The sequence below is a fragment of the Ranitomeya variabilis genome, chromosome 6 (genome assembly GCF_051348905.1).
Source record: "Ranitomeya variabilis isolate aRanVar5 chromosome 6, aRanVar5.hap1, whole genome shotgun sequence".
NCBI lineage: Eukaryota > Metazoa > Chordata > Amphibia > Anura > Dendrobatidae > Ranitomeya > Ranitomeya variabilis.
The window spans coordinates 250,266,249-250,278,973 of NC_135237.1; the positions used below are offsets into that span (position 1 = coordinate 250,266,249).

At 43.3% G+C, this 12,725-nt stretch overlaps 1 protein-coding gene across 8 annotated transcripts in view; it reads right to left on the bottom strand.

Annotated features, from left to right (window-relative positions):
- Positions 1 to 314: 314 nt before the first annotated feature.
- LOC143782273 (synaptonemal complex protein 2-like) overlaps positions 315 to 12,725 on the bottom strand; it is a 286,543-nt gene continuing 274,132 nt past the window's right edge. For 7 of the 8 annotated variants that reach the window (XM_077269574.1, XM_077269573.1, XM_077269567.1 and 4 more), the window contains 2 exons: positions 3,855 to 3,906; positions 315 to 1,172 (listed from right to left, as the gene is read on the bottom strand). In XM_077269574.1, the coding sequence (XP_077125689.1) occupies positions 1,122 to 1,172; positions 3,855 to 3,906 (103 nt within the window). In that variant the 3' untranslated portion in view covers positions 315 to 1,121. The remainder of the gene's footprint in view (positions 1,173 to 3,854; positions 3,907 to 12,725) is intronic. The other variant, XM_077269571.1, reaches the window with a different exon arrangement.

Genomic DNA, 12,725 nt, shown 5'->3' on the forward strand with positions numbered 1-12,725 from the left:
GGAGGAGAGGAGACTCTCCTTCAGGCCCTGGGATCCATATTCATGTAAAAAATAAAGAATTTAAAAAAAAAAAAATGGATATACTCAACCCTCCGACGAACCCTGGCTGTCACCGCTGCAAGCGTCTGCCTCCGTTCCTAAGAATGCGGAGAGTGAAGGACCTTCAATGACGTCGCGGTCACGTGAGCGGTCACATGAGCGGTCACGCAACCAATCACAAGACCGCGACGTCATCGCAGGTCCTACACTCACTGCATTATTACGAACGGAGGCAGACGCTTGCAGCGGTGACAGCCAGGGGCCGTCCGAGGGTGAGTATATCCATATTTTTTATTTTTATTCTTTATTTTTTACATGAATATGGATCCCAGGGCCTGAAGGAGAGTCTCCTCTCCTTCAGACCCTGGGAACATCCAGGATCGCTCCCTGCACACGCCGTACCCGGCGTATAAGACGACCCCCGACTTTTGGGACAATTTTTAGGGGTTAAAAAGTCGTCTTATACGCCGGAAAATACGGTAGTTCCTCTGATTTCTTATGTTGCTTAACCAATATGCAGAGCATTGCAGTAGCATAGTGGTCATAATCATGGATACCTAACAAATGCTCCTGCAATGACTTGAATTTGGGGTAAGTGATATCGCTAATCAGAAGAACTATACTACATTTTTAATTGGTGGTATTTGCTAATATTATTATTACACCTACTACATACTGAGATAGGATCTTGGAGATGGGAATATTCACTTAACAAGTGCAGAACAAAAAAAAAAGTCATTTTCTACTAGAAAGGTTTATAGTCAACAAAACATTAAACTTTTATTTGCTAAATAGAAAATTGACATGCATAACAAAATTGTCAATTTGGGCAAACAAACAATGAAAGGTTACAATTTCTGGAGGCTCTCATTGACATGTAGAATTCTTTCTTACTTATATAAGCAAGCATACATGGTGGATGCCAAGAAAAATATTTGGTAAACATGTAGAAATTATCTAGTGATTACTAAAGATAATAGCAGATCTAATCTAGACAACAAAACAAACTAATATTAAGCTAAATCGAAAATTGACATACATAACAAAATTGTCAATTTGGGCAAACCATGAACAATGAAAGGTTACAATTTCTGGAGGCTCTCCTTGACAGCATCAATTGTTATTTCTTCTGCCTGTAAGCAAACATACATAGTAGTTATCAAGGAATACATTTGACAAACGTTTAGAAATGATCTTGTGATTAATTGAAGAAAATAGATCTCAAATATTATATGAAGACACTTTGCACACTTTTAAAGGTTACCTTTTCATATAACCCCTTAACGCTCAATGAAGGGCAATGTGAAAGGAGAAAATAAACATTTTAACTTTTTTTCACAAAAATTTTACTTAAGACACAATTTTTTTCAATTTTCACAAGGGTAACAGGAGAAAATGTACCCAAGTATTTATTGTGCAATTTCTCCTGAGTACGCTGATACCCCATGTGGGGAAAAACCACTGTTTGGGCGCACGGCAGAGCTCGGAAGGGAAGGAGCGCAATTTGACCTTTTGAACACAAAATTGCCTGGAATAGAGAGCAGACACCATATCGCATTTGGAGAACCCCTGATGTGCCTTAACAGTGAAAACGCCCCACAAATGATCCCATTTTGGAAACTAGACCCCTCAATGAACTTATCTGTGTACCCACAGTGACAATTCAGTGCTGACAGCTGTCATTTATATCTGAGAGGCACAGGAAGAGGTGCAGTGATCCATGCCATCGGTCCCTGCACCTAGATCACTGTGATCGGTCAATCATATGGGGTATCAGCGTACTCAGTAGAAATTGTACAACAAATATTGGGGTCCATTTTTTCCTGTTACACTTGTTCAAATAAAAAATTGGGAGCTAAAAGATAATTTTTGGGGAAAAAAAGTGATTTTTTTTATTTTCATGGCTCTAAGTTATAAACTTGTGTGAAGCACCTAGGGGTTCAAGGTACTCACCACACATCTAGATAAATTCATTGAGGGGTCTAGTTTCCAAAATGGGATCATTTGTTGGGGATTTCCACTGTTTAGGCACATCAGGGTGTCTCCAAATGCAACATGGTGACTGCTCTCGATTCCAGGCAATTTTGAGTTCAAAAAGTCAAACGGCGCTCCTTCCCTCCTGAGCCCTGCCGTGCTCCCAAACAGTGGTTTTCCTCCACATATTGAGTATCGGCGTACTCAAGAGATATTGCACGACAAATACTCGGGTCCATTTTCTCCTGTTACCCTTGTTAAAATTTAAAAAAAAATGTCTCTTAAGTAAAATTTTTGTGAAAAAAATTAAAAATGTTTATTTTTTTCCTTCCACATTGCTTTAGTTCCTGTGAAGAACCGGAAGGATTAATACATTTCTGTGGCTTTGAGCACCTTGAGGGGTGCATTTTTAGAATAGTGTCACTTTTGGGTATTTTCTGCCATATAGGCCCCTCAAAATCATTTCAAATTTGATGTGGTTCCAAAAAAATTTTGTTGGAAAAATGAGAAATTGCTGATCATCTTTTATCCCTTAAAAATAACAAAAAATAAAATAATGTTTCAAAAATTGTGCTGCTGTAAAGCAGACATGTCGGAAATTAACTATTTTGTGTGACAGAACTCTCACACTCTTAGTTTAAGGGCAAAAAAAAGTTTGAAAACTGTGAAATTTTCACCAAATTTGTTTTTTTCACAAATAAATGCAAATTATAACAAATAAATGTTACCACTATGATGAAGCACAATATGTCTTGAATAAACAATCTCAGAATCAGTGGTATCCGCTCAAGCGTTCCAGAGTTAATAACTCAAAGCGACAGTGGTCAGATTTAAAAAAATGAGGCCTGGTGATTAAAGGGAATCTGTCACCTCTGGACGATTTTTAACCATTAAATGAATGGTTAAACCGGGGGGGGGATAGCATAATGAAGTGAGGAGGCAGAGACTTCTTCCAGGCACCGCCATCCCCCCCCCCCCCCCCCCCCCCGCAGAGGGCCAGGAGGAAATCATTAACATAAATGATTATAAATCAATTTCTTGATGTCTACATCACAGATATGAAGCATACAGGCAAGACTGGTTTAAACATTCAAGCGCCTGCATGCCCATAGTAATAGATACAATTGTCCGGGGGGGGTGATAGCATAATGAAGTGAGGAGGCAGAGACTTCTTCCAGGCACCCCCCCCCCCCCCCCCCGCAGGGCCAGGAGGAAATCATTAACATAAAAGATTATAAATCAATTTCTCGATGTCTACATCACAGCTATGAAGCATACAGGCAAGACTGGTTTAAACATTCAAGCGCCTGCATGCCCATAGTAATAGATACAATTGTCCAGGGGCTAACAGATTCCCTTAAACCTGCAAAGTGGCTCGGTCCTTAAGGGGGTTAATGTAATTTTTTCTTAAAAAAAAAAAAAAAATGTACAATTCCATTCATCATTTTACAATTAAAATGTCCCCAACCCCAAAATAGATAAACTAAAAACCCCACAAGATGGTGTTATGTTCAAAATACGACCATCAAGATCAATCATAATGAAAAAGACCAGTTAAAGAATGATAGGAATGCAAGGCTGAAAAGGAAAGCATTTTATTTCTCTAGAAAATTATTAATCTTATTAAAATACTGTGCATTTCCATTGCCTCACATGCATTTTGGAAAAAGCTATGAACCATATGGCTTACTACCTACTACCATGAAAAATGTTAAAGTATGAACCATTTTTTTTACATTTACAGATCATAATAATATAAAAAGTGCTTGTAATATGTAGAAGTGAAAAAAAAAACATTACTACAATATAAGTAGACCTAAATAAAGCAATACAATAATTACCTGTTTAAGCAAGTTTAAAGCCTCAGGAACGGCACGTTCTATGGCTTCAATACTAAATGAAAAAACATTTACGGCAGTTTAATAATAATAATAATAATAATAATCTTTATTTTTATATAGCGCTAACATATTCCACAGCGCTTTACAGGTTGCATACATTATCATCGCTGTCCCCATTGGGGCTCACAATCTAAACTCCCTATCCATATGTCTTTGGAATGTGGGAGGAAACCGGAGGAAACCCACGCAAACACAGAGAGAACATACAAATTCTTTGCAGATGTTGTCCTTGGTGGGATTTGAACCCAGGACTCCAGCGCTGCAAGGCTGCTGTGCTAACCACTGCACCACCGTGCTGCCCACAAATTACTCTGCCTGACACAGAAGATAAAGTAGATTATATAAACCGCAATTTTTCAAAGACTTTTACCGTAACAACACACAGCTGATGCTCCCTTAAATATCTAGGTAGTATGCTTTACTAGGGTTGAGCGAAACAGGTCGTTCATTTTCATAAGTCGCCGACTTTTGGCAAAGTCGGCGTCTCATGAAACCCGACCCGATCCCTGTGTGGGGTCGGCCATGCGGTACGCGATCTAGGCGCGAAAGTCGCGTTTCGTATGACGCGTTTAGCGCCATTTTTGCAGCCAATGAAGGAGCGGTAGAGTGCTGACGTAGGTGTTAGGGGGCGTACACAACAACAGGCATTTTTTTTCGCGTGCATTACAGCGATGTGCAAAGTGTAAAATGAGCGTTCTGGGAGCGACGTGGAAAATATAGAGAGAGAGAAAGAGAGAGATATTTAAAAAATAATATTAAAAAAATGTCTTCATTGGGTTTCGTGTTTCGGCCGAAACCCAACTTTTCACGGTGGTCGGCCGATTACACTCGACTCGACTTTTAAGACAGTCGGGTTTCACAAAACCCGACTCGACCCTAAAAAACTAAAGGTCGCTCAACCCTATGCTTTACACCTGGACATGAGATTTCTAATTATGCAGAAAGAATAGTATGATGCAATTTTTGCTGCTAAAATTATATTATAATATATACGGTACATATATATATATTTTTTGTTGTTGCAAAAAAAGCCTTAATTAAAAAAAATATATAAAAATGATATTATTCCCTCATACCCATTTTCTTAAAAGACTTGACACACTGAAGATTCTGCTTAACACTTCGCACTCGCCTTACAGTAAAAATGCAACATGTTGTAGTTAAATAAATAATGCTTGTGCCTAATAAGATTGACCCATACAAAGTCTGGGACTCACAATGCCTCCTAAGGCTATGTGCACACTTTGCGGGGTCCTCTGCGGGTTCTCCCGCAGCGGATTTGATAAATCTACAGGGCAAAACCGCTACGGTTATCCCTGCAGATTTATCGCGGTTAGTTTTGCGGTTTCCGCTGCGGGTTTACTCCTATACTATTGATGCTGCATATGCAGCAATATGCAGCATCAATAGTAATGTTAAAAATAATTTAAAAAATGGTTTATACTCACCCTCTGACGTCCCGATCTCCTCGGCGCTGCACGCGGCGGTCCGGTTCCAAAGATGCTGTGCGAGAAGGACCTTTGTGACGTCACGGTCATGTGACCGCGACGTCACGGTCATGTGACCGCGACGTCACCGCAGGTCCTGCTCGCACAGCAACCCTGCGACCGGATGGCCGCGTGCAGTGCTGAGAGGTGAGTATATCATTATTTTTTATTTTAATTCTTTTTTTTTTACACAAATATGGTTCCCAGGGCCTGGAGGAGAGTCTCCTCTCCTCCACCCCGGGTACCATCTGCACATTATCCGCTTACTTCCCGCATCGTGGGCACAGCCCCATGCAGGAAGTTAGCGGATCAATGCATTCCTATGTGTGCAGAATCGCAGCGATTCTACACAAAGAAGTGACATGCTGCGGAATGTAAACCGCTGCGTTTCTGCGCGGCTTTTCCTGCAGCATGTGCACAGCGGATTGTGGTTTCCATAGGGTTTACATGTAAATGTAAACGCAATGGAAACTGCTGCGGACCCGCGGTAAAACCCGCAAAGTGTGAACATGGCCTAAAAATACAACATATAAAAATAAAATTCCTTCTTGTCCATATATTTTCTCAAATTTAAGACCCATCACATTATGAATATTCCAGCCAACACTTAGCACTTACTTTATGATCACTAAAATGCAACATTTTGCAAATAAATTAGTTACTTGCTGGGTAAGGGGCAAGCTCACCCCTTGAGCCTGCTCCATTCACTAACAACCGATGTGAGTCGTACATGTACGGCTGATGACTAAGTGCTTAAAGGGAGCCTGTCACCAGGTTTGGCCAATAAGAGATATGGCCATCACCTTTCAGGGCTGATATACAGCATTCTACAATGCTGTATATCTGCCCCCAACCCTACCTGCAAGAGAAGAAAATTAAACTTTTATTATATTCACCTGTGGGGCGGTCTCGTGGGTGTCGATCTTCTTGGTCTGGCGCCTCCCTTCTTCTTGCGATGCCACCCACCTGCTTGCTTCGTCTGACCCGTCTCCTCCGCACCCCGCTACTGCGCAGGCGTACGTCTCTGCCCTGTTGAGGGCAGAGGGACGGAAAAGTTCAAAGAGCTCCGATGCATGTGCACTGCAGTACTTTACTCTACCCTTGAAAGGGCAGAAAAGTACGCCTGCGCAGGACCGCTGTGCCGAAAAGACTGTGTGGATGACGAAGGGACGCATCAACCACATGAAGCAAGCAGGAGGACGGGGATCGCAAGAAAATGGGAGGCACCAAACCAAGACCAACGACACCCATTGGACCAGACCGCCCCGCAGGTGAGTATAATGAAAGTTATTTTTCTTCTCGTCGGGTTGGGGGCAGATATACAGCATTATAAAATGATGTTTATCAGCCCTGAAAGGTGATGGCTGTCTCTCTTATTGGTCAAACCTGGTGACAGGTTCACTTTAAATCACCCCCTACTTCGAAGATAATGATAAGGCCGGGGTCACACTAGCGTAGAATACGGATGAGTGCTCTGCAAACTGTAAAGCGCTTCGGAATATGTTAACGCTATGTAAAAATAAAAATTATTATTATTAACACACTGCATAGCAATCGGAACAGTGTTGATCTATGGGGCAGCTCATATCACCATATTTTTTCTCCGGCGTATTCTATGGCTACTTTCACATTAGCGTTTGAATCTGCAGCGTTTAATCCGCAAACGCAAGGACACGAAAAACGCATGAAAACGCGTGTAAACGCAGCGTTTTTAAAACGCTTACGGTTACCGCATGCGTCATTACAACGCTGCGTTTACATGCTTTTGCTTGCGTTTTCCATGCGTTTGCGTTTTTTGTGCGCATGTCGCAAAAAATTACCAGAGAAAAAATCTAGATGCAAGAACCAGCCAATGGGACTACAGAGGGCGTGTATTATGTGAAATCTATATATAGACCCTAGGACAGCTGAAATCTTCAGATTTTGCTCCTGTGTCCTGTGACAAGATGGATCTTCACATGGATAGCTATTACTTCAAACTGGATCTGAGCATCAAGATTTTTCTGGCATGTGCGTTTGCTTGGGAGCAACACCGAAACCGGGAAAGACAGAGAAGGACACGGCGTAGGCGGTTTTGGCAACACCCCATTGTAGAATTGCGTGAGAGCCGTGGTGCATATCACACCCTGTATGGTGAGCTCAATGAGAACCCAGAAAAATTCCCGGAATATACCAGGATGTCACAAGACTCTTTCCGGGATTTGCTTGATCGTGTCCAAGGAGCCATCCGGAGACAGGACACACAGCTCCGTAGAGCCATTCCACCAGAGGAACGTCTCCTGGTTACCTTAAGGTACGTAATAATTCTAAACAAAAGCTACCCAAAATTTTTTGCAGGTCTGATGTTTTTTTGCCTATTTTGTAAATTATTTATTCTTACTACAGATTTCTTGCAACTGGAGAGAGCTTGTCATCCCTTCATTTCCAGTACCGCCTTGGGATTTCCACGCTGTCCGGAATGGTTTTTGAAACCTGCCGGGCTTTATGGACCATTCTCCGTGAGGAATTTATACCCATACCCACGGAGGACATGTGGAAAGAAATTGCTGACAAATTTTGGACTGTTTGTGATTTTCCCAACTGTTTGGGTGCGGTGGATGGGAAGCACATCCGGATTACCAAACCAGCCAGAACGGGATCACAGTTCTTCAACTACAAAAAATATTTTTCAGTAGTTCTTATGGCAATAGCCGATGCGGACTGTCGCTTCATTGCTGTGGACATTGGTGCTTTTGGCCGTGGCAACGATTCACAGACTTTTAAAACCTCTGATATGGGCCGACGTGTTTATGGCAAAAATTTTAATTTCCCACAGCCACGACCACTCCCCTACACTCAAGGCCCACCGCTGCCATTTGTAATGGTTGGGGATGAGGCCTTTCAGATGAGTGAAAATCTCCTGAAGCCCTATTCAAGTCGGGACTTGAACCGCACAAAACGGATCTATAACTACAGACTAACCAGGGCACGCAGAACAGTAGAGTGTGCCTTTGGGATTATGGTGTCCAAATGGCGCATTCTAGCAACTGCAATAAATCTAAAAATGGAGACAGTGGATGAGGTGGTTAAAGCCTGTGTGGTTCTCCACAATTTCATTCTGGCTAAGGAGCGACCCACCATAGAACTTGATGAACCTGTTGCAAACCCTTTGCCTGATTACCGTCATCACCCGCTGCGGTCAACAGTTGAAGTAGGCCACATGCGGGACCAATTTGCAGCGTTTTTTGATTCTGACATTGGACGTGTGCCATGGCAGGACAATATGGTGTAAAATGTACTGCTGGTTTCGGGTCTGCAAATTTATGTTTGGAATGTTAATGTTTTTTCTAATAAAATAATTGTGATTTACTTTCTTCACCATGTCTCCTATCTATTTCCTTAACAAACCACTTTGGGTTTTTGGGCTTAGGTTCTTGACGTCATTGAGTGCTGTCTTGTTTCACCATTAGCTATTTGCCGCAGACTGTATAGACGATGTCTGTTATTGTCGCAGTAGTTGTCCAGTACTTAACAGCATTATTTGTAAGCCAAAAACAGGAGTGGTAGTTAAATGCTTTTAGTGGTGCATATGTGTTTATTGAACTTTTCCTCACATAGCTCCACTCCAGGTTTAGGCTTACAAATAGTGCTGTAAAATACAGAGCGAATACTGAGAGTGTGACGGCAGCCTGTACCACAAATCTATAGTAATCAAGTCAGGTGTCTGAAATAATGAATTTATGATGCTAATTGCTCTTGAATTCATTTTTCATGACACTTGTCCGGGTGAGTATAGATATGTCATGTATGACGTACATTGACCCTTCACTTTGTGTGAAATATATGTATATGTACCCATAAGATAAAATGGAGGTAATATAATGCATTTCTAAAATCAGCAGGTCAGGGGTCATAAATAATGTTTCTGATAAGACACGACTTGTTGAGTACACTTGTGCTGTGTATTACCACCATTTTGTCTTCTGTGTGCTACCAAAACTCACGGAGTAAACAGAAAGAACTGTTTTTGGAGAAAATACAAGTGTTTTTTTGGGGGGCAACCTCATATCTCTTAAGCAAACACACACCAAGCTTCAGTGTTCTGTTAATTAAGTACTGTAGGTTGGAGGTGGCCCCCCAAAAAGTGTTTGACGCATTATTTGTTATTGGCGCACGGTGTGTGGTGACGGCGGCGAAATACACAATTAACCAAACCTCATTGGGGCAAAACACAGGTTTATTATACACAAAAACAAAAAAATTAACTGCGCCTGCTTGGGGTTGAGTGCCGATATTGTGGGGTGTTGAGTTGTGAGGTCTGGCTTACTGTAGCCGACATAGGGGTGGCAGGAGAAGGCGCAATGAAACTGCTGGGGTCAGGATATTCAGGGATAGGGCTAGACACATGAGAGGGCTGAGACACACTGGAAGGGTGAGACAAACCAGACATTACAGACACATTGGGAGGTGAGGGGGGAGGGATAGCTATGGTTTTTTGTTTTTTTTTGCCTTTCCCCTTCCTTGTTTTGCGCGGGCTCGTTGTCGTGGTGGCAGGGAACGCCAGGGCAGGGTCCGGCAATGGCAGTCTGGTGGCGGTGCCAGGAAACGCCAGGGCAGGGTCCGGCAATGGCAGTCTGGTGGCGGTGCCAGGAAACGCCAGGGCAGGGTCCGGCAACGGCAGTCTGGTGGTGGTGCCAGGAAACGCCAGGGCAGGGTCCGGCAACGGCAGTCTGGTGGTGGTGCCAGGAAACGCCAGGGCAGGGTCCGGCAATGGCAGTCTGGTGGCGGTGCCAGGAAACGCCAGGGCAGGGTCCGGCAACGGCAGTCTTGTAGTGGTGGCGGGGAACGCCAGGCCAGGGTCTGCGGCGGCAGCATGCTGGTGGCAGTGGAGGAGGCCCAAGCAGGAGCAGCAGTTGTCATGGTGGTGGCGGTGGGCTGACCCACTGCACTGGGCATGGTGGTGGTGCTATAATACGGTACGGCAGTGTTTGGAATGGAGGTGGCCGTGCAGTGGTATGCAGCAGATGTCGGCATTGATGTAAAGCGTGACAGTGTGGGCACTGTTGGAAATGCCCCCACTGTCTGCTGAAAATACCGACTCTGCTGCATAGCCTGCACGTAAGCAGCATTGCAGGCCTGCATAACAGTAATCTGGAGCTCAGGACTAAGGTGTTCCGACATGCCCTGTTCTATCTGATTAAAAAAATGATGTGCTGGCCTCTGGAAGTCGGCTTTCACTTGGGCAAGGGCTGTGGTTACCTCCTGGATACGTGTGCTCATATGACTAATGGCAGTATCCAGTCGGTCACCCATCGCCTTGAGTCCCTCATGGAAGACCGAGCTCAAGTGCAAAAACTCGGGCATGAGTGACCTGTCCGCGGCCCTCTGCCGCTGCCGGGAGGAGCCCATAAAAAATTGGCTAGAGGCAGATGACTGGGGAAGGGGAACACCTGATGGACCAGCTTCCTGGTCTCCAGGTTGTGTGGCAGGCCCACTTGCTGCAGCGCTGGAGGATGGCTGGGACGGGTCCGTGGCTGACTGATGAAGGACTGCTCCAGAACCTGGGCCAACAGTGGAGCTCCAAGTGCTGCGGAAAAAAAAAAAAATATTACAAAACATTTACAAAAAGATAACTCAACAGTTAGATAAACATTCAGATAGGGAAAGGTCACACTAACACTATTTGTAGTGAATTTTACATCAGAATTTGCAAGCCAGGAGTTCAACAGTAGGAATAAAAGTTTCATAAAACAACATGCTATACTTCTGCATGCATCGACCAGTCCTTGGGGATTAAAAAAAACTGATGTAAAATATGAAGAGACGATGGAGGCAATACAAGCCATATCTCTATACAAGGTATTGGTAAGCCAAAACCTGGAGAGGAACTATGTGAGGGAAAGTATTCAAAGAACACGTACCCCACTTCTGCATCTATCAACCACTCATGGTTTTGGATTACAAATACTGATGGGAAATACGAATTGACGACAGAGGACATACAAGCCACCTGTATACTCACCAGGACAAGTGTCAGGAAAAATGAATTGAGGAGCCATTGGCATCCTGAATTCATTATTTCTGACACCTAACTTGCTGAGTATAGATCTGTTGTGCAGGCTGCCGTCACACTCTCAGTATTTGCTCAGTATTTCAAATCAGTATTGGTAAGCCAAAACCTGGAGAGGAACTATGTGAGGGAAAGTATTCAAAGAACACGTACCCCACTTCTGCATCTATCAACCACTCATGGTTTTGGATTACAAATACTGATGGGAAATACGAATTGACGACAGAGGACATACAAGCCACCTGTATACTCACCAGGACAAGTGTCAGGAAAAATGAATTGAGGAGCCATTGGCATCCTGAATTCATTATTTCTGACACCTAACTTGCTGAGTATAGATCTGTTGTGCAGGCTGCCGTCACACTCTCAGTATTTGCTCAGTATTTCAAATCAGTATTGGTAAGCCAAAACCTGGAGAGGAACTATGTGAGGGAAAGTATTCAAAGAACACGTACCCCACTTCTGCATCTATCAATCACTCAAGGTTTTGGATTAAAAATACTGATTTGAAATAATGACCCCCAAAAAATTGCATTATACACCACTTTTTTTTTTCTTTTTTAACCAATATACTTACGTTCTTCGTGCAAGGACCGGTCTCAAAAACGCAAGGATGCGGTGGTACTTGTATTTGCGTATCCTTGCTGCAGAACCACTTGGAAGCTGGCTCTCTTGGCGCAGGTCCTTGTTAAAGCGGTCCTTCATCGATCTCCAACGTGTTTTCACTTTTGACACTGTTGGCAAAACAAAACATAATAGTTAGGACAATGGTCTTTTGACCATGGTCACACAACTGTATGTGCTGTGAAAAAGTAATGACTTTCTGACATCATACACAGTTGTGTGAGCATGGCCAAGGTATTGACTACATCACACTGCATTGCGATACTTACCAAATGCAGAACGGACCCGAGCCGGGGCATTGGCCCAGCCATCCCACAACGCTGCGGCCACCTCATTCCAAAGCCTCCGGATCGTCACATTGTTGGCGTGCAGTGGATCCCGGGTGTCCCACAATGCGACTCGCTCGTGAACCAGGGAGATGAGGTGTTCATTCTCAATTAGGTCCTCATCCTCCTCTGGAACCTAACAACAAAAAGTACATTAATATAGGAGGCGTTCACATACGGAAGACAGAAAACAGAATCAGAGGAATGGCATGAATATTGAAGTAAAAAAAAACACTGGTGCTGAAGCAAAAGGGAAAGAAAGAGAGAAGTAGAAAGAAATGAAGATTCAAGAATTATAAAGTGAGGATACAATACACATTCAGCC